Here is a 19706-nt window from a genome sequence, read left to right as displayed (position 1 = left end):
TACATATTAATATTACAACTCTGTACTACTCTCAGTAGTACACTCGTTTATATATTTTATCCCCAGTTTAATCACCTGTAAATTGTATATTAATTTACTATTGCACTTTACTGTTACATTTGCACTCTGGTTGGATGCCAAACCAGAGTTTTCATTGTACTGTACTTGTGCTGCATGATGACAATACATTTGAATCCAATCTAATCTAATCTAATGACATTTTATATACAATGAGTAGTAGACATAGGTGCATATATTATAGCATATATTATATGTATCTATAATATATGTTATATGTACCTATAATATATGTGTACATATTACACATAGGTGCAATCTGTTAAATAAAGTTTTCATTCATTCATTCATTCATTCATTCATTCATTCATTCATTCATTCATTCATTCATTCATTCATACATATATTATATTATAAGTAATATAATGTACCTATTTGTAATATGTACACATTGTACATAAAACTTGGGCTGGCATGAGATATTTCTGCAGGAGCTGAAAAACGTAAATAGTTTTTTTTATTTGTTTATTATCTTTTCCCCCCCTCATTTTTTCCGATTTTTCTCCCATCCCACTGTTAGTCGTTATGCCAATTCCCAACCTCCTTCCTGGTTGCGTGTAGCTTTATGCCAAGCAAGCAGTGCAAAAATTTACCGTAGTGGCGTGCAGTAATGCGCCTTTCATTTTCCGCCGCCCAGCGCCCAGGTCGCGCGGAAATAGGCTGTCTATTGCCATTCTCTTTGACAAACTCTAACCTTAACCAGCTCCTTAACAACGCCTAAACTTAACCGTTCTAACCTTAACCAACTCCGAAACAATGCCTAACCTTAACCTTAACCTTAACCATGCCTAACCTTAACCATAGAAATTATATTGCCATTCTCTTTGACAAACTCTAACCTTAACCAGCTCCTTAACAGCGCCTAAACTTAACCGTTCTAACCTTAACCAACTCCGAAACAATGCCTAACCTTAACCTTAACCTTAACCATGCCTAACCTTAACCGGCGAAAGAATACACGTTAAAAAAAAATCACGTTAAAAAATATTTTCGATGGGATTCGAACTCGCCAGCAAACGAGCCATAGGATCCACAGCCATGTGGCCTTGCCAATTGAGCTATTGCTAGATACTGAATAAGGGGCGGTGACTTATATATATTGAGCTCCGCTCGTGTCGAACCAAGGCGGGATCTCATGCGCATGCGCGGGCACCTCGCGCGAGCACGCCGGCGCACGCACGCACCTGAGCGAGCACGCCGCTACCGGTGCACGCACGGTAGCATTTGTCTGAAAAGAAGGGCGCTTTACCGCACTAGCGTGCGGTGACGAATGCGGAAGCATTTTTGCACTGCATGCTTGGCATTAAGGAAAACGCTTCCTGGTTGCGTGAATACTTTCCCAAGGTGGTTGTCCTTCCACATTCGGTCCTGATTGGCCACTGACGCTTCTCTCAGCGCCCAATCGCGTTGCGCCTAGCTTTCAGTTCCACAGCCCAAGTCCTCGTATTGTTTTCATCTCTCTATATTAACGTAGCCCATTTCCTCGTATTGTTTTCATCTCTCTATATTAACGTAGCCCATTTCCTCGTATTGTTTTCATCTCTCTATATTAACGTAGCCCATTTCCTCGTATTGTTTTCATCTCTCTATATTAACGTAGCCCATTTCCTCGTATTGTTTTCATCTCTCTATATTAACGTAGCCCATTTCCTCGTATTGTTTTCATCTCTCTATATTAACGTAGCCCATTTCCTCGTATTGTTTTCATCTCTCTATATTAACGTAGCCCATTTCCTCGTATTGTTTTCATCTCTATATATTAACGTAGCCCATTTCCTCGTATTGTTTTCATCTCTCTATATTAACGTAGCCCATTTCCTCGTATTGTTTCCATCTCTCTATATTAACGTAACGCGCTATTCATATCGATCGGCATAACATCAATATAAATAACGTATTGTTTTCATCTCGTAACGCGCTATTCATATCAATCGACATCACATCAATATAAATAACGTATTGTTTTCATCTCTCTATATTAACGTAACACGCTATTCATATCAATCGACATCACATCAATATAAATAACGTATTGTTTTCATCTCTCTATATTAACGTAACTAGCTATTCATATCAATCGACATCACATCAATATAAATAACGTATTGTTTTCATCTCTCTATATTAACGTAACGCGCTATTCATATCAATCGACATCACATCAATATAAATAACGTATTGTTTTCATCTCTCTATATTAACGTAACGCGCTATTCATATCAATCGACATCACATCAATATAAATAACGTATTGTTTTCATCTCTCTATATTAACGTAACTAGCTATTCATATCAATCGACATCACATCAATAGTTAGTATATTGATGCACGGCGGTAGCGAGTTAGTTGATAGTTAGTAGTATATTGATGCAGGTAGGTAGCTGATGTGATGGACTTGTGGAACTGAGAGAAGTTCTGAAAGTTAGGAGCGAGCGTTAGGAGTAACGCGATTGGGCGCTGAGAGAAGCGTCAGTGGCCAATCAGGCCGCGTAAACCGAACGCGGAAGGACAACCACCTTGGGGAAAGTATTCACACTTCCTGGTTGTTGCGCACCCCCCCCCCCCTACTGTGCAGGCGCCCCGACCGAACTGTGCAGGCGCCCCGACCGAACTGTAGGGGTCGCTGTCCACAACGCCCAGGACCCACCCATCAGCTTTCCCACCCCTAACACTGCCAATTGTGTTAGTATGAACGACCAGCCAAGTCGAGCGCCTTGCCCACTACACCACCTAGCCGCCCCTGAAAATGTATATAGTTGACATTGTTTGAATATGTAATATATGTAGTATGTACCTATTTGTAATATGTACACATTGTACATAAGACTGACGCTATCGCCGTGGTGCCACGTACAGCGTGATGAGGTACAGCGTCCCAACAGCGACCCAACTGAAAAAAAGGACCCCGGTCATATTGGGGGCAGCCGGTCATAGACCACCACAAGCCCCCCCCCCCTGATGGAACATTCCAACACGGCTCCCCAGCCTTCAGGGGAGTAGGTGCTGAAAAAGTGACTATATTAGCTCGGCCCAGAAAGTTCCGATCGACTTGGGATTGGTCTCTCCGTGTTCAGGAGACTCAGGCGTGTATAAAAGTCTATTGGATCGTGTCTCCAGCGCCCCCACAGCCGTAGCTAGCCTACAACCACTTACGTCAAGGCTCTCATTAACATTCATTCATTTTATTTTTTTTTATCTACTTTTTCTCCCATTTTTTAATTTTTTCTCCCATCCCAATTTCGTATCGTCCAATTCTACCCTCCCCTGTCTCGAACGCTGTTTGGCCATGCCTCCCACAAGCCGGCTGCAATGTGGACGAAGCCTTACATTGCACGTGTCCCCTCCGGTACTCGAGGAGGCAGCCGTCGCATCTTTTCACCTGCACAGCGTGATCTCTCAGCGGCGAGGGTCTGTGTGGGAGCAGGGACACGCCGCCCATGTCGCTTCCTGATTCTGCTGCGCAGGCGCACCAACCGACCTGTAGGAGTCGCTGTCCACAACGTCCGATCCCCACCCACCGGCTTCCCACCCCCTAATACTGCCAATTGTATTAGTATGAACGACCAGCCAAGCTGATAGCAATGCGGAGAGCTGGGCTCGAACCCAGCGTCTCCTGCATTGGTGGTGAGCGCCTTGCCCACTGCACCACCTAGCCGCCCATACATTCATTCATTTTCTCCCCCCCGCTCTCTCTCCCCCCCATGATTTCAGAATACCGGAAGTGTTGCGGTGGTCTATTATGGTTGTCCACGCGTGACACAAACAAGTAGCAGTGGTTGTTGTCAACCTTCTGACATTCTATTGGGGCCATGAGGTGAAAGGTCAGGTCAGGACACTACAGACTGAACTACCCACCTCATACTATAGTCTACCCATATACTCTGTACAGTGCTGTATATACCCATATTTATATTTACATTTATATTCTTATATATATATATATATATATATATATATATATATATATATATATATATATATATATATATATATATATATATATACATATTTGTCTCAATATACCTGCATATAACCTCTCTATATACTTACATACACCTGCAAATAACCCTAGGCTCTGTATGATAGCATGTACAGATACATATATATTTATTCTCACCACATAACGTTATATATCTATCTACACCTGTCTGTACCTGCACATAGTCCTTTTACATATCTGTAGATACTAGATCTATATCTGTACATATCCTACTCTTCCTAGTTACGCTGCTGGCCAGTATGACTACTACTGTCTTTACACCTGTATCACTGTACATATACTACAACTCTGTGTACATACATCTGATTGATTAGCACTACACTCAGTAGTACTAATTTGTATATTTTGTCAAATATAAAGTCTAAAGTCAGGACACCCCGTTGTAAATGGCCATCCCAAATATTCCTGTCAAAACATAGCTTAAAGTGCCAGTCGCGAAGATCTCCGTTGCACGGTCTCATCAGAAAACATCAATAAAAAAGGTAAAGATAAAAGGTGCTTAATGTACGTTATGTTATAGCCAAGAGTCAAGTAATACGATGACGTTTTGTATTGGCAAAAGTTCAAAACAAACAATGAATGGAAGCGGACATGTACGGGTAGCCCACACATTGTCCACTTCCATTCATTGTGCTAAGCTAGGCTAACATGCAGCCAGATAGCTTTCTACTGAACGCACAGAGAGGAAACTGTATATCTATCTTCTTGTCTCTCTCTGGAGAAGACGATAAGCTAATTTACCAAAATGTTGGAGTGTTCCTTTAACAGACATTTATTTAAATGGAAATCTTTGAGATCAGCACTTTAACATGCATTTAATTTTTTTTTAATTTTCTTTCCCAGTAAGCATGACATGATTGGCACCTAAATTAATTCCTCGCAATCTCCAATTTAATATTTTGCTATTTGAATTTGGTCTGTACTTTATGTACACTATACTGTTACTGCTGGACTATAATTGTACGTATCGTTTTTCTTCTGTATAAAAAAAAAAATTCCCTAGGGACATATAAAGTAATCTTAAATCTTGATACGATTATTGGCAGCTTCGAGCTAGCTTAATTGAACTAGGCGTACCCTGCGGCCCAATAGACTTCAGAGGGTTATCAAAATAGTCTAAACAAACAAGACCCCTCCTGGTTGATGAAATTTTAGAAATTATATGGTTTATTTATTATAGTAATTGTAGGAGCCATTTCATTTGATAAATATTTTGGACTAAATGGCGCCCCCCACTGGTCGCCTTGAAAAATGGCACCATGGTCCTCTATTAATCAGGCGACAGCTGTGTGTGTGTTTGAACCCTCATGCTGCGCCTGTTTGTTTTGCAACCCTTTTAGTTTAAGTCTGGAGCCTGTTTTTGTCACGTTGTTTGCCCCCCACCCCCCTTATTATTTGAAACTTTTACACAACTCCTTCCATAGAATCAACAATTATTATTATTTATTATTATTATTATATTATTATTATTATTATTATTATTATTATTATTATTATTATTATTATTATTATTATTATTATTATTATTATTATTATTATTATTATTATTATTATTATTATTATTATTATTATTATTATTATTATTATTATTATTATTATTATTATTATTATTATTATTATTATTATTATTATTATTGTTATTATTATTATTATTATTATTATTATTATTATTATTATTATTATTATTATTATTATTATTATTATTATTATTATTATTGTTATTGTTATTGTTGTTATTATTATTATTATTATTATTATTATTATTATTATTATTATTATTATTATTATTATTATTATTATTATTATTATTATTATTATTATTATTATTATTATTATTATTATTATTATTATTATTATTATTATTATTATTATTATTATTATTATTATTATTATTATTATTATTATTATTATTATTATTATTATTATTATTATTATTATTATTATTATTATTATTATATTATTATAACCTGTTCGAATCCATCAAGATGCAACAATCAACAACATCAAACAGTGAGTAACAAGACAGCCCAAGTCAAAGTGTTGTGAGCATGTTCAAGACGTATCCTGGCGTAGATTGGCATATTGGCCCTACAGTAACTATGGTGTAACCTGTTGTGTAGGTTCAGGCAGCTGCTCCGAGGGAAGAGACCTCAGACAATACCAGCACAGCTCAGAGGGGTCATCTGTGAAGACATATAAACATACTACATTAGTATTCCAAGCATACAGGTGCATAGACACACATTACAGACACCCGTTAACCCTTTCACTACTGCACTACAGACGGTTAACCCTTTCACCACCACACTACAGAAGGTTCCTCATATCAACTCTGATTGCACGCACGCTAATGACGCCACGTGCAAGTTCTGTGTGAATGTATCTGAGAACATATTTAACACATCTGACGACCGGCACTATTGATATGCAAAGTAGCCCAGGTGGGTACTTATAGCGAGTTGGCGAGTGCAGCGCATTCCTGTGTGCACACGCTTCTGCTCACAAAACTTTGGCTGCACTGTGTGCAACCCCGTCCCATGAGGAACGCATCACTGCCTTTCACCACCACACTACAGAACGTTAACCCTTTCACTACCACACTACAGACGGGTAACCTTTCACTACCACACTACAAGGTTAGCCCTTTCACTACCACACTACATAAGGTTAGCCCTTTCACTACCACACTACAGACGGTTAACCTTTCACTACCACACTACAGAAGGTTAGCCCTTTCACTACCACACTACAAGGTTAGCCCTTTCACTACCACACTACATAAGGTTAGCCCTTTCACTACCACACTACAGACGGTTAACCTTTCACTACCACACTACAGAAGGTTAACCTTTCACTACCACACTACAGAAGGTTAACCTTTCACTACCACACTACAGAAGGTTAGCCCTTTCACTACCACACTACAAGGTTAGCCCTTTCACTACCACACTACAGAACGTTAACCCTTTCACTACCACACTACAGAAGGTTAGCCCTTTCACTACCACACTACAGAACGTTAACCCTTTCACTACCACACTACAGAAGGTTGACCCTTTCACTAACACACTACATCAGGTTAACCCTTTCACTACCACACTACAGAAGGTTAGCCCTTTCACTACCACACTACAGAAGGTTAACCCTTTCATTACCACACTACAGAACGTTAACCCTTTCATTACCACACTACAGAACGTTAACCCTTTCACTACCACACTACAGAACGTTAACCCTTTCACTACCACCCTACAGAAGGTTAACCCTTTCACTACCACACTACAGAAGGTTGACCCTTTCACTACCACACTACAGAAGGTTAACCCTTTCACTACCACACTACAGACGGTTAACCCTTTCACTACCACACTACAGAAGGTTGACCCTTTCACTACCACACTACAAAAGGTTAACCCTTTCACTACCGCACTACAGACGGTTAACCCTTTCACTACCACACTACAGAAGGTTGACCCATTCACTACCACACTACAGAAGGTTAACTCTTTCACTACCACACTACAGACGGTTAACCTTTCACTACCACACTACAGAAGGTTAACCTTTCACTACCACACTACAGACGGTTAACCATTCACTACCACACTACAGAAGGTTAGCCCTTTCACTACCACACTACAAGGTTAGCCCTTTCACTACCACACTACAAGGTTAGCCCTTTCACTACCACACTACAGAACGTTAACCCTTTCACTACCACACTACAGAAGGTTAGCCCTTTCACTACCACACTACAGAACGTTAACCCTTTCACTACCACACTACAGAAGGTTGACCCTTTCACTAACACACTACATCAGGTTAACCCTTTCACTACCACACTACAGAAGGTTAGCCCTTTCACTACCACACTACAGAAGGTTAACCCTTTCATTACCACACTACAGAACGTTAACCCTTTCATTACCACACTACAGAACGTTAACCCTTTCACTACCACACTACAGAACGTTAACCCTTTCACTACCACCCTACAGAAGGTTAACCCTTTCACTACCACACTACAGAAGGTTGACCCTTTCACTACCACACTACAGAAGGTTAACCCTTTCACTACCACACTACAGACGGTTAACCCTTTCACTACCACACTACAGAAGGTTGACCCTTTCACTACCACACTACAAAAGGTTAACCCTTTCACTACCGCACTACAGACGGTTAACCCTTTCACTACCACACTACAGAAGGTTGACCCATTCACTACCACACTACAGAACGTTAACCCTTTCACCACCTAGGTAGTGTGGTAGTGAAAGGTTAACCTTCTGTAGTGTGGTAGTGAAAGGTTAACCTTCTGTAGTGTGGTAGTGAAAGGGTTAACCTTCTGTAGTGTGGTAGTGAAAGGGTCAAAGACACAATCCATGTGCTCAGAGACGGTGGTGGTTGAGACCCCCAAGTAACCCTGCTGGCCCGGGGATCAAATCCCACCAGAACCTGCATGTCTCCCGCCCCCCCCCCCCCCCCCCCCCCTCTACTCCGTCTTCCTCTCAGCCTTCCTATCGTCTCAATAAATACCTCGAATACTCACGACGACAGACAAAGCCATTTATTGCCCTCCTTACAGACAATCACTCTGCTATTCCACTCTGCTACTATCACACCGCGGTGGTTCCTGTGTGAGGATAACCATCTCTCCACCTCACTGTGTCAGCGAGAGATAAAGGAAGTAATAATTGGTCCCCTCCTCCCACCCCCCCCCTCCGGCGCCGCCCCCGTTCTCATCAATAACCAAGCAGGTTGAAATGGTTGACAGTTTCAAATACCTCCAGAGTGACACCGCCGGACAATAGGCTTTTTAAGCCTCGACCAGCGACGCTAACGAACGCCACACAGAAAAGGATCCACCGAAGGCTGTCAGTCACGCCGTGAGCTTAAAAAGATTACTATTCTGCCCTCCGTCCGCCTCCTATTGTCATCGTGCCGGAGGAGCCTCATTCAGCCCCGTCCCGCTGTGCGGTTCTGTTCTGTTACATACCATCTGTACTCACTAACCGGGGCCAAACTCACACGCAGTAACCAACACCGCTGCCATGGTTATTGGTGTCCCAACAACAACACCCAACATGTGCCGACCTAAATAATATGGTGGTTGCACACATTGCAACCTCAATAGAACAGGTTGTCACACACACACACACACACGCACGCACGCACGCACGCACGCACGCACGCACGCACGCACGCACGCATGCACGCACACACACACACACACACACGCGCACACACGCACACACACACACACACACACACACGCACACACACACACACACACTCAAGCACTACCTGACTCTACTGCCCTCCAGACCAAAAACTCAAGTAATCAGAGTCAATAATAAAAGCACAAACCCCATAACCATCGGGGGGGCCAGACACTGGAAGAGGTTGACAAATTCACATACTTAGGGTAGTGTTATAGCTGTGGATGGCGGGACTGAGGGAGACGTAAGGGCAAGAATAGGAAAAGCAAGAGCAACATTCAACATGTTAAACAAGATAGGGAGAACCCGAAACATCAAACTCAACACCAAGCTCAAAATCTTCAACTCCAACGTCAAACTGCTATATGGCTCTGAAACCTGGAAAACCACCACTAACGTCATCGATAAACTGCAGACCTTCATCAACCATTGTCTGAGACGTATCCTCAGGATCTTCTGGCCAAACGCAATCACCCACAACATCAAGCTGTGGGACCATGCACCGAGCAAGAATCAGTGGAGGTCCAGCTGACCGGGAGAAAATGGAGCTGGATTGGGGCACACACCTCGAAGACACACAACCGCAATAACCAAACAGGCATTAACCTGGAACCCACAAGGCAAGCGAGGCAGAGGAAGACCCAGAAACACCCGGAGAAGAGACACTGAGCAGGGACTCAAGACGAGGGGACTGACGTGGAAACAGCTGGAGAGGAGGGTGGCTCAAGACAGACGGGGGTGGAAACTTTTCATCACTGAGGTACAGAACACTGAGGTACAGAACACTGAGGTACAGAACACTGAGGTACAGAACACTGAGGTACAGAACACTGAGGTGCAGAACACTGAGGTACAGAACACTGAGGTACAGAACACTGAGGTACAGAACACTGAGGTACAGAACACTGGGGTGCAGAACACTGAGGAACAGAACACTGAGGAACAGAACACTGAGGTACAGAACACTGGTGTACAGAACACTGAGGTGCAGAACACTGGTGTACAGAACACTGAGGTACAGAACACTGAGAACACTGACTGAGGTGCAGAACACTGAGGTACAGAACACTGAGGTACAGAACACTGAGGTACAGAACACTGAGAACACTGAGGTACAGAACACTGAGGTACAGAACACTGAGGTACAGAACACTGGGGTACAGAACACTGAGGTGCAGAACACTGAGGTACAGAACACTGAGGTACAGAACACTGAGGTGCAGAACACTGAGGTACAGAACACTGAGGTACAGAACACTGAGGTACAGAACACTGAGGTGCAGAACACTGAGGTGCAGAACACTGAGGAACAGAACACTGAGGTACAGAACACTGAGGAACAGAACACTGAGGTACAGAACACTGAGGTACAGAACACTGAGGTGCAGAACACTGAGGTGCAGAACACTGGGGTACAGAACACTGAGGTACAGAACACTGAGGTACAGAACACTGAGAACACTGAGGTACAGAACACTGGGGTACAGAACACTGAGGTACAGAACACTGAGGTACAGAACACTGAGGTACAGAACACTGAGAACACTGAGGTACAGAACACTGAGGTACAGATCACTGAGGTGCAGAACACTGAGGTACAGAACACTGAGGTACAGAACACTGAGGAACAGAACACTGAGGTACAGAACACTGAGGTACAGAACACTGAGGTACAGAACACTGAGGTACAGAACACTGAGGAACAGAACACTGAGGTACAGAACACTGAGGAACAGAACACTGAGGTACAGAACACTGAGGTACAGAACACTGAGGTACAGAACACTGAGGTACAGAACACTGAGGAACAGAACACTGAGGTACAGAACACTGAGGTGCAGAACACTGAGGTACAGAACACTGAGGTACAGAACACTGAGGTACAGAACACTGAGGTACAGAACACTGGGGTACAGAACACTGAGGTACAGAACACTGAGGTACAGAACACTGAGGTGCAGAACACTGAGGTACAGAACACTGAGGAACAGAACACTGAGGTACAGAACACTGAGGTACAGAACACTGAGGAACAGAACACTGAGAACACTGAGGTACAGAACACTGAGGTGCAGAACACTGAGGTACAGAACACTGAGGAACAGAACACTGAGGTACAGAACACTGAGGTACAGAACACTGAGGAACAGAACACTGAGGTACAGAACACTGAGGTGCAGAACACTGGGGTACAGAACACTGAGGTACAGAACACTGAGGTACAGAACACTGAGGTACAGAACACTGAGGTACAGAAGGGCTCGCTTTGGGAAAAGCCTGATCCTCACAGCCATAGCTACCTCGAATAGAAGGCCTTGAATAGTGTATACCGCTGTCTTGTTGTCATTGTACAGTATGTTGTTGTACTGTGTACTGTTGTATGTACTGTTGTCTGATAAGTACAATAAAGTCTGTGTCTTAGTCTAAGTCTAATAAAGAACCTTCTCTCCTGTGTCTCCCCTACTCTGTCTCCCTCTCAGCCTTCCTACTGTCTCAATAAAGAACCTTCTCTCCAGTATCTCCCCTACTCTGTCTCCCTCTCAGCCTTCCTACTGTCTCAATAAAGAACCTTCTCTCCAGTATCTCCCCTACTCTGTCTCCCTCTCAGCCTTCCTACTGTCTCAATAAAGAACCTTCTCCCCTGTGTCTCCCCTACTCTGTCTCCCTCTCAGCCTTCCTATTGTCTCAATAAAGAACCTTCTCTCCTGTGTCTCCCCTACTCTGTCTCCCTCTCACAGGACACCAGTATGTCTTAGTGACTTCATTCATAGTGAGGTAGGACAGTTATAACTCTAACTACTTATACAAAGAACTTACTGTCGGGTCTGGATGAAGGTGAAGACATGGAGATCTTGGTGAGGGTGATCTCTTCTCCTATTGGCTGAGGGATGGTCTCTTCTCCTATTGGCTGAGGGATGGTCTCTTCTCCTATTAGCTGGGGGGTGATCTCTTCTCCTATTGGCTGATGGGTGGTCTCTTCTGTTAGGTGGGGGGTGGTCTCTTCTCCTATTGGCTGAGGGGTGGTCTCTTCTCCTATTGGCTGGGGAGACGGTGGGATGGTCTCTTGTCCTATTGGCTGGGGGGATGGTGGGGTGGTCTCTTCTCCTATTGGCTGGAGGATTGTCTCCTCTCCTATTGGCTGGGGGTACAGTGGGGCGGTGTCTTCTCCTATTGGCTGAGGGTCAAGGCCGGTGTGGTCCTCCTGTGTCTCTGTGGGTGTCATGGTGTCCTGCGGTCACAGATATATGCAGGGCAGGACAGGACCTCAGATCAGATTACTCAGCCAGCCAGTGGGGCCAAAGTAGCATCACACGCCAGGGGTTCTGAATGGGGTTCAAGGTGAGGAGAGGTGTGTGTGTGTGTGCGCGCGTGTGTGTGTGTGTGCGTGTGTGTGCGTGTGCGTGCATGTGTAAGTGAGTGTGTTCTCTACAGGGAGGTGTAGTCTGCCGTCACTGGCTGTTCCACCCGTTTAGGGATCTATCATTTGGGAAAATGGATTATCGGCTATTTTAACAATTCTGCCGCATTGGAAATTGAAAAGCTTTCCATTTTTGCACAAAATGAGTGAATGAATGAATGAATGAAAACTTTATTTAACAGATTGCAGAATGGGTACAATACAGTACGGCTCAATACACACAATTGTTAAAGGGATGCAGACCTGAGAAAGACGTTTGTCTTGTTTCCATCAGGGTCCCCCATTTTCAATTCATATAGACATTTATGACATACACAACATACATGACATTTATGGCATAGAGACATGTAGGTATTTAGTACTGATACATTTGTGACATAAGCGGTATTCAAATATACAGTACTGTTACCCCTAGATCCTGACAGAGTATATACATATGATGGGGAGGGGACAGTACATTAGGAGGGGGTGGGTGGGTGGGAGGGAAATATACATACGGCGGGGAGGGAATATATACATGCGGTGGGGAGGAGACTGTCTATTAGGAGGTGGTGGGGGTTTTGGGCATTTACGGTGGCCAGTTTCGAATTGCAGCCTCCCGTAGGTGCTCTTTAAGAGCGGTTTTGAATGTGGGCAGGGATTCACATTCCTTTACAGCGTTGGGTAGGGCGTTCCACATTGTTGTGGCATAATTGCGAAACGTGTTTAGTCCCTTGTTTGAGCCGAATCTGGGTTTAACATGATTTGTTGAGCTTCCTCTGGTGTTGTGGTTGTTGTATTCACTGACCTTTGGGAAGTATTTTGACATGTACATGGGCACCCCGGTCGTATAGTGTATCTTGTAGACCAGGCCCATTGCAAGTTGCTGTACTCTGTCGTCTACTCTAAGCCATCCTAGGTTGTCAAAGTGGGCAGGGGTGAGGTGGGTTCTGGGGTTCAGGTCAAGTAGTAGTCTGACCAGTTTGTTTTGTGATGTTTGTAATTTTGTTTTAAGCGCCTTTGAGGTGCTTTGGTACCATGAGGTGCACGCATAGTCATAGTACCCTTGAATGAGTGCTCCTGCCAGAGTCTTCAGGGTATTCTTGTTTACCAGAGAGGAGATCCGGTACAAGAATCTAGTTCGTTGGTTGACTTTTTTTATTACATTGGATGCCATTTTGTCACAGGAAAGATTTGCCTCTAGGATGGAACCCAGGTAGGTAATTTCGTCTTTCCTTGTGACAATATTGTCACCCACTGTAACTGAGAATCCGTCGGTCTTGCTGAGTTTGTTATTTGAGACTGGGGTGGACCGAGCATGTAAGACGTGCTTTTCGCCGCTCCGCCGGTTTGTGACAAACTTCAATTATAAATAGTCCTTTAACTACGTTTTTTCTTTTTGGACTTTGGACACTGGACAACGTATGTTCATCTACCAGTCAGGCAGACTTTTCGACACTTTAAATCGTCCATGGGTCCTGTTAAACCCAAATTAAGGACGACGCGTGCAGGACAACAAACAATCTTTGATCAGCCACCCGGGCCACCCCCACCGCACGCGCCAGCTGCTAACATGACCAGCGGCAGCGCCTTTGATCTAGGGGCCTTACAATCAATGCTGAACTCGCTGAAGGAAGATATTTGTGGCAGAATTGACTCATCGGCAACTAACCTGAGAGCTGAAATCCTTGCAGTGCGCACGGAGCTGGTGAATATTACTGAACCATTGCTGCTGAAAATAAATGAACACGGGCAAACTATCTGCGAGTTGGAACGTGTGACTAGCGACCACAGTGACCAGCTCTCCTCGCTTGACTCCACTGTTAAGGAGCTCACGTCACAGGTGAAATTACTAACCGACAAATGTGAGGACCTAGAGGGGAGATCGAGGAGGAACAACCTTCGACTCGTGGGGATACCTGAGGGCTCGGAGGGTCCGCGGCCAACGGAATTCATCGGCCGCCTACTCAAGAACCTACTGGGCCTGGATGATGAGCCCCTACTCGACAGAGCCCATCGCACTTTGCGGGCTAAACCCAAAGAGGGAGAGACGCCTCGTCCGCTCATCATCAGGGTCCACTTCTTTCATCTCCGGAACGAAATCCTACGTCGGGCCAGCGCGACCTCCCGTGACACCCCTCTACTCTTCCAAGGCAAAAGGCTCTCTATTTTCCCTGATTACACCGGCGCTGTTTCCAAGAAGAGGGCTGCGTTTGGAGGAGTGAAACGTGAACTCCATGCCTGTCCTGGTATCAAGTTTGGGCTGATGTTTCCTGCGGTTCTGAAAATCACTCTGCCGAGTGGTTCAACGCACACGTTTGAAGACCCGGCCGCCGCCTCGACTTTCATAAACACTAAACTCAGAAAAGCGGTTCCCCAGACGGTAACCATCAGCTGAACGGCAAGTTCATAATTCATGTCCATATGACTGAGCATATACAGACTATTTCATTTTGGGACTACGATATTTCACAATATTAACATTTGTCACTTAACCACGGAAGGGGTGGTGTTTATCTTTAGAGTTAGTAATAGGAGAGGGCAGGAGCTCCGGGCACCACACCACACGCGTATCTCAGCGGGAGATGCTTCGGCGTGAGGGGGGAGGGGGGAGGGGGGAGGAGGGAGGGGAGAGGGGGGAGGAGGGAGGGGGGAGGAGGGAAGGGGGAGTAATGTTGTTTGTATCAGTTCTTTTTTATTTTTGTGTACTTGGCTTGGTCGCCCTATTGCAGTTTTATTTTATTGTTTTCAGTGTTTCTCATTTGCGGTGTACCCAGCACATCTATTCATTATCTTGCCGGTATTATGACCCAACCTAGATCAGCACAGCGGTCGGGAGGTGTACTTAGGTTTTGCAGCTGGAATTGCAGAGGCCTAAATCAACCGATCAAATGTAGTAAGGTGATACATCATCTTCAACATCTTGGCGCTAACATTGCTTTCCTTCAAGAGACCCACTTAAAGGGAACGGATCATATCAAATTAAAGAGGAGATGGGTGGGTCAGGTTTATCATTCGTCATTTCAAGGGAAATCCAGAGGGGTAGCCATTCTAATCCATAAATCTGTCAACTTTGTTTACTCCGATATTATCTCGGATCCTGGCGGGAGATTTGTGATAGTTATAGGACGGCTGTATGATGTACCAGTAATTCTGGCTAATGTATACGGCCCCAATTGGGACAATGAGAACTTTTTTCAAACACTGTTTGCCAGGATACCTGATATGTCAACACATTATCTGATTCAGGGTGGAGACCACAATGTCTGGATTAATCCTAGATTAGATCGCTCATCACCCAGGAATAGTGTACCTTCAAGATCTGCCAAAATCATTCATGCCTTTATGAATGAATTCAAGGTCTCTGACCCCTGGCGATTTTTAAACCCACAAGGAAGACAATATTCTTTCTTTTCACATGTTCATCAAACTTATTCTCGTATTGACTTTTTTCTGATTGATAATCGACTCATCCCATCACTACACTCCTGCTCTTATGAAGCGATCGTATTGTCGGATCATGCTCCAGTGCTTCTGGAGTTGTGCTTCCAGGAATATAACAACTCGCCACCTCCCTGGCGCCTAAATTGCCGTTTATTGTCAAATGAGAATTTCGTTAATTTCATACACAACCAAATCGATTTTTTTATATCGACCAATAAGACCCCTGAGATTTCAGCATCTTTACTATGGGAGACATTGAAGGCATATCTGAGGGGTGAGATAATCTCATATAGCGCCTATGAAAGGAAGGATAGAAAAAGACAGATGAGTGACTTGACTAAGCAGATTAGTCAATTAGATAACATACATGCTACTCAACCATCCCCGGATGTCTATAAAGAACGTCTCTCCCTCCAAGCTAAATTTGATGTCCTCTCCTCTGCTTACGTGGAGGATCTACTGATTAAATCCAGACAGACGTACTATGAGCATGGAGACAAGTCTAATAAATTATTGGCCCATAAGTTACGACAGGCCTCTGCCTCACATCAGATCCCTCAAATCCAGACAACCAATGGTTTAACTACGGATCCCAAGCTAATTAATGAAGAATTTAAAAACTTTTATTCCTCCTTATATACATCTGAACAAACCTCTGACCCTTCTGCCTATGATAATTTTTTTAATTCATTGGATATACCACAGATAAACCCGGAGGCTGCCACAGGGCTGGAGGGACCCGTCACGATAGATGAGCTCAGAGAGGCCGCCTACTCTATGCAAACAGGGAAGTGTCCGGGGCTAGATGGTTACCCTATAGAGTTCTACAGGAAATTCTTTGATAAATTGGCACCCATTTTAATTGACATGTATGCAGATTCATTTAGGTCACTTAAGTTACCCCCATCCCTTACTCAAGCCTCGATTTCTCTGTTGCTAAAAAAAGATAAAGACCCCCTATCCTGTGGAAGTTATCGTCCTGTCAGTCAGTTGACGGTAGATTTAAAGCTTCTATCAAAGCTCTTAGCTATGCGCTTAGAACCTGTCCTTCCCACTATCATATCTCCAGACCAAACAGGTTTTATCCAGAATAGATATTCATTTTCCAACATTAGACGTCTCTTTAATGTCATATATAGCCCTTCCTCCACAACTAGCCCGGAGGCTGTCATCTCACTAGATGCGGCCAAAGCTTTTGACCGTGTGGAGTGGGGATATCTTTTCGACACATTGAAAAAGTTTGGACTGGGGGATAACTTTGTAGCTTGGGTGAAATTACTTTACACCTCTCCCACTGCCTCAGTAAGGACTAACAACACACGTTCAGCACAGTTCCATCTACACCGCTCCACGAGACAGGGTTGCAATTTGAGCCCACTCCTGTTCGATGTTGCCATTGAACCGTTGGCCATCGCACTTCGATCAGACCTTCGTATAAAAGGTATAATCAGAGGGGGTGTTGAACAGAGGACCTCCCTATATGCAGATGACCTGCTTCTATACGTGTCTGACATCTCCACATCTATTCCAGCTGCACTTGACATATTCACCCGATTTGGCCGTATTTCAGGGTATAAACTAAATTTAGACAAAAGTGAACTTCTTCCATTGAATGCAGAAGCTCGAAGTTATCCACTGCATAACTTCCCATTGAAAATTTCCCCCCATGGCTTCAAATATCTCGGTATCCAAATTAGGGATACATTTGGGGACCTATTCAAATTTAATTTTGGCTCTCTACTGACTCGATTTCAGGAAGATTTTGAACGTTGGTCATTATTACCTCTCTCTCTTGCTGCACGTATCAATTGCGTTAAGATGAACTCTCTCCCAAGGTTTTCTTATCTTGTCCAGTGCCTGCCTATCTTTCTTCCCCACTCATTCTTTCAAAAAATTGACAGCCTAGTGTCCAAATTTATTTGGAATAACAAAGTTCCCAGAATTAGTAAAGCTCTATTACAAAGGAGTAGATCTCTGGGTGGCATGGCTCTACCTAACTTCAGAGCCTACTATTGGGCAGCCAATCTCAGAATCATACAGCAATGGCTACAGTCAGACAAACCTCTGGTGTGCCCTATGTGGGTTGACATCGAAGCCTCATCTGTCAAACCTGCTTCACTAACCGGTCTTATACATGCCCCCATTAGTTCTCCATTGGCCCCCTACTTCAAAAATATAATCGTTAAAACTACATTCAGAATTTGGAATCAATTCAGACGCCACTTTGGGTTTAAAACTCTATCCCACTTGGCCCCGATAGCAGCTAACCCTTTATTTCACCCCTCATTGATGGATGGAGCATTCTCCTTATGGGCCTCACTCGGTATTAAAACACTAGGTGACCTATATATAGATAATGTTTTTGCCTCCTTTCAGCAATTATCAGAGAAATATTCAATCCATAGCCGACATTTCTTTCGGTATCTACAGATTCGTAGCTATGTCTGTAGCATTAACCCTATATTTCCCAACCTTCCAGAGGTAACACCCATCGACTCCTTTTTAACCCCGATGTCTTCCATCAAGGGCATGATATCGACTATGTACAATCTCATTCTCTCCTTATGTCCAACCACAATACACAATATTAAAAGTAAATGGGAGGAGGATTTAGAGGAGGAGATCTCGGATGACATTTGGGTTGACATTCTACGTCTTGTTCATTCTTCTTCTATTTGTGCAAGACACGGGCTGATACAATGCAAAATTGTTCATCGAGTACACCTGACGAAAGTCAGATTAGCCAAAATGTATGAAGATATCGATCCTATATGTGATAGATGTCATTCGGCCCCAGCCACATATACTCACATGTTTTGGACATGCCCCTCCTTGCACAGGTATTGGACAAATATTTTTGAAACCATCTCGGGAAGTATTGAGACAAATCTTGAACCAAATGTATTGACAGCGCTTTTTGGATACTCCCCACCTATGTTATCACTTTCAAAGCACAAAGCACACATTGTGGCATTTACCACTCTACTGGCCAGGCGGCTGATTCTGTTTAAATGGAAGTCCGCTGCTCCCCCCACTCACCTTCACTGGATTAGAGACATACTATACTTTATCAAACTTGAAAAGATAAGATGCACTCTGAGAGGTTCTTCATCTATGTTCAAGAAAACGTGGGGTTCATTCCTTGTACTTGTGGATGATGTACAGTTCCATACTATTCCAGAATAACAATTTGTATGCTGCTTGTTGGTATTCATCTGTGTGAACGTTAATTCAACGTGAGTTATTTGATATACCGGATATACATTGGAGAAGCATACTTGGGTACCTAAACATGTGCTATATATTTGATATACTATGTATATACGTTTGAGACGACTGTCGAGCGACCAAGTCAGTGTTTGTTTGTATTATTATTTACTTTTGAACTCTGTTTTATTTTTTCTTGTTTTTTATTTTTTTATTTTATTTTCTTCTGTTTAATGTTGTTATCTGTTCTATGTGGACAATGACAATACAACAATGTATATATACAGACATATACTTATAATGTCTATGTCCTCAAAAAAGTATAATAAACAAAAAAGTGAAAAAAAAAAATAGTTT

General features: G+C 43.4%; 1 protein-coding gene across 1 annotated transcript in view; it reads right to left on the bottom strand.

Annotated features, from left to right (window-relative positions):
• Positions 1-9135, bottom strand: part of LOC311248330 (uncharacterized protein) — a gene marked incomplete at its 5' end in the record, with an annotated part of 11931 nt that extends 2796 nt beyond the window's left edge. Inside the window, 2 exons of the mRNA XM_084339231.1 lie at positions 6189-6262; positions 9096-9135. Of these exons, the coding sequence (XP_084195357.1) occupies positions 6189-6262; positions 9096-9135 (114 nt within the window). The remainder of the gene's footprint in view (positions 1-6188; positions 6263-9095) is intronic.
• Positions 9136-19706: the final 10571 nt, after the last annotated feature.

The sequence above is a fragment of the Notolepis coatsorum genome, assembly GCF_963971535.1.
Source record: "Notolepis coatsorum genome assembly, contig: SCAFFOLD_177, whole genome shotgun sequence".
In the NCBI taxonomy this organism is placed as follows: domain Eukaryota; kingdom Metazoa; phylum Chordata; class Actinopteri; order Aulopiformes; family Paralepididae; genus Notolepis; species Notolepis coatsorum.
Note: the sequence above shows the minus strand (reverse complement) of the source record. Positions and strands in the feature narration are given on the sequence as shown.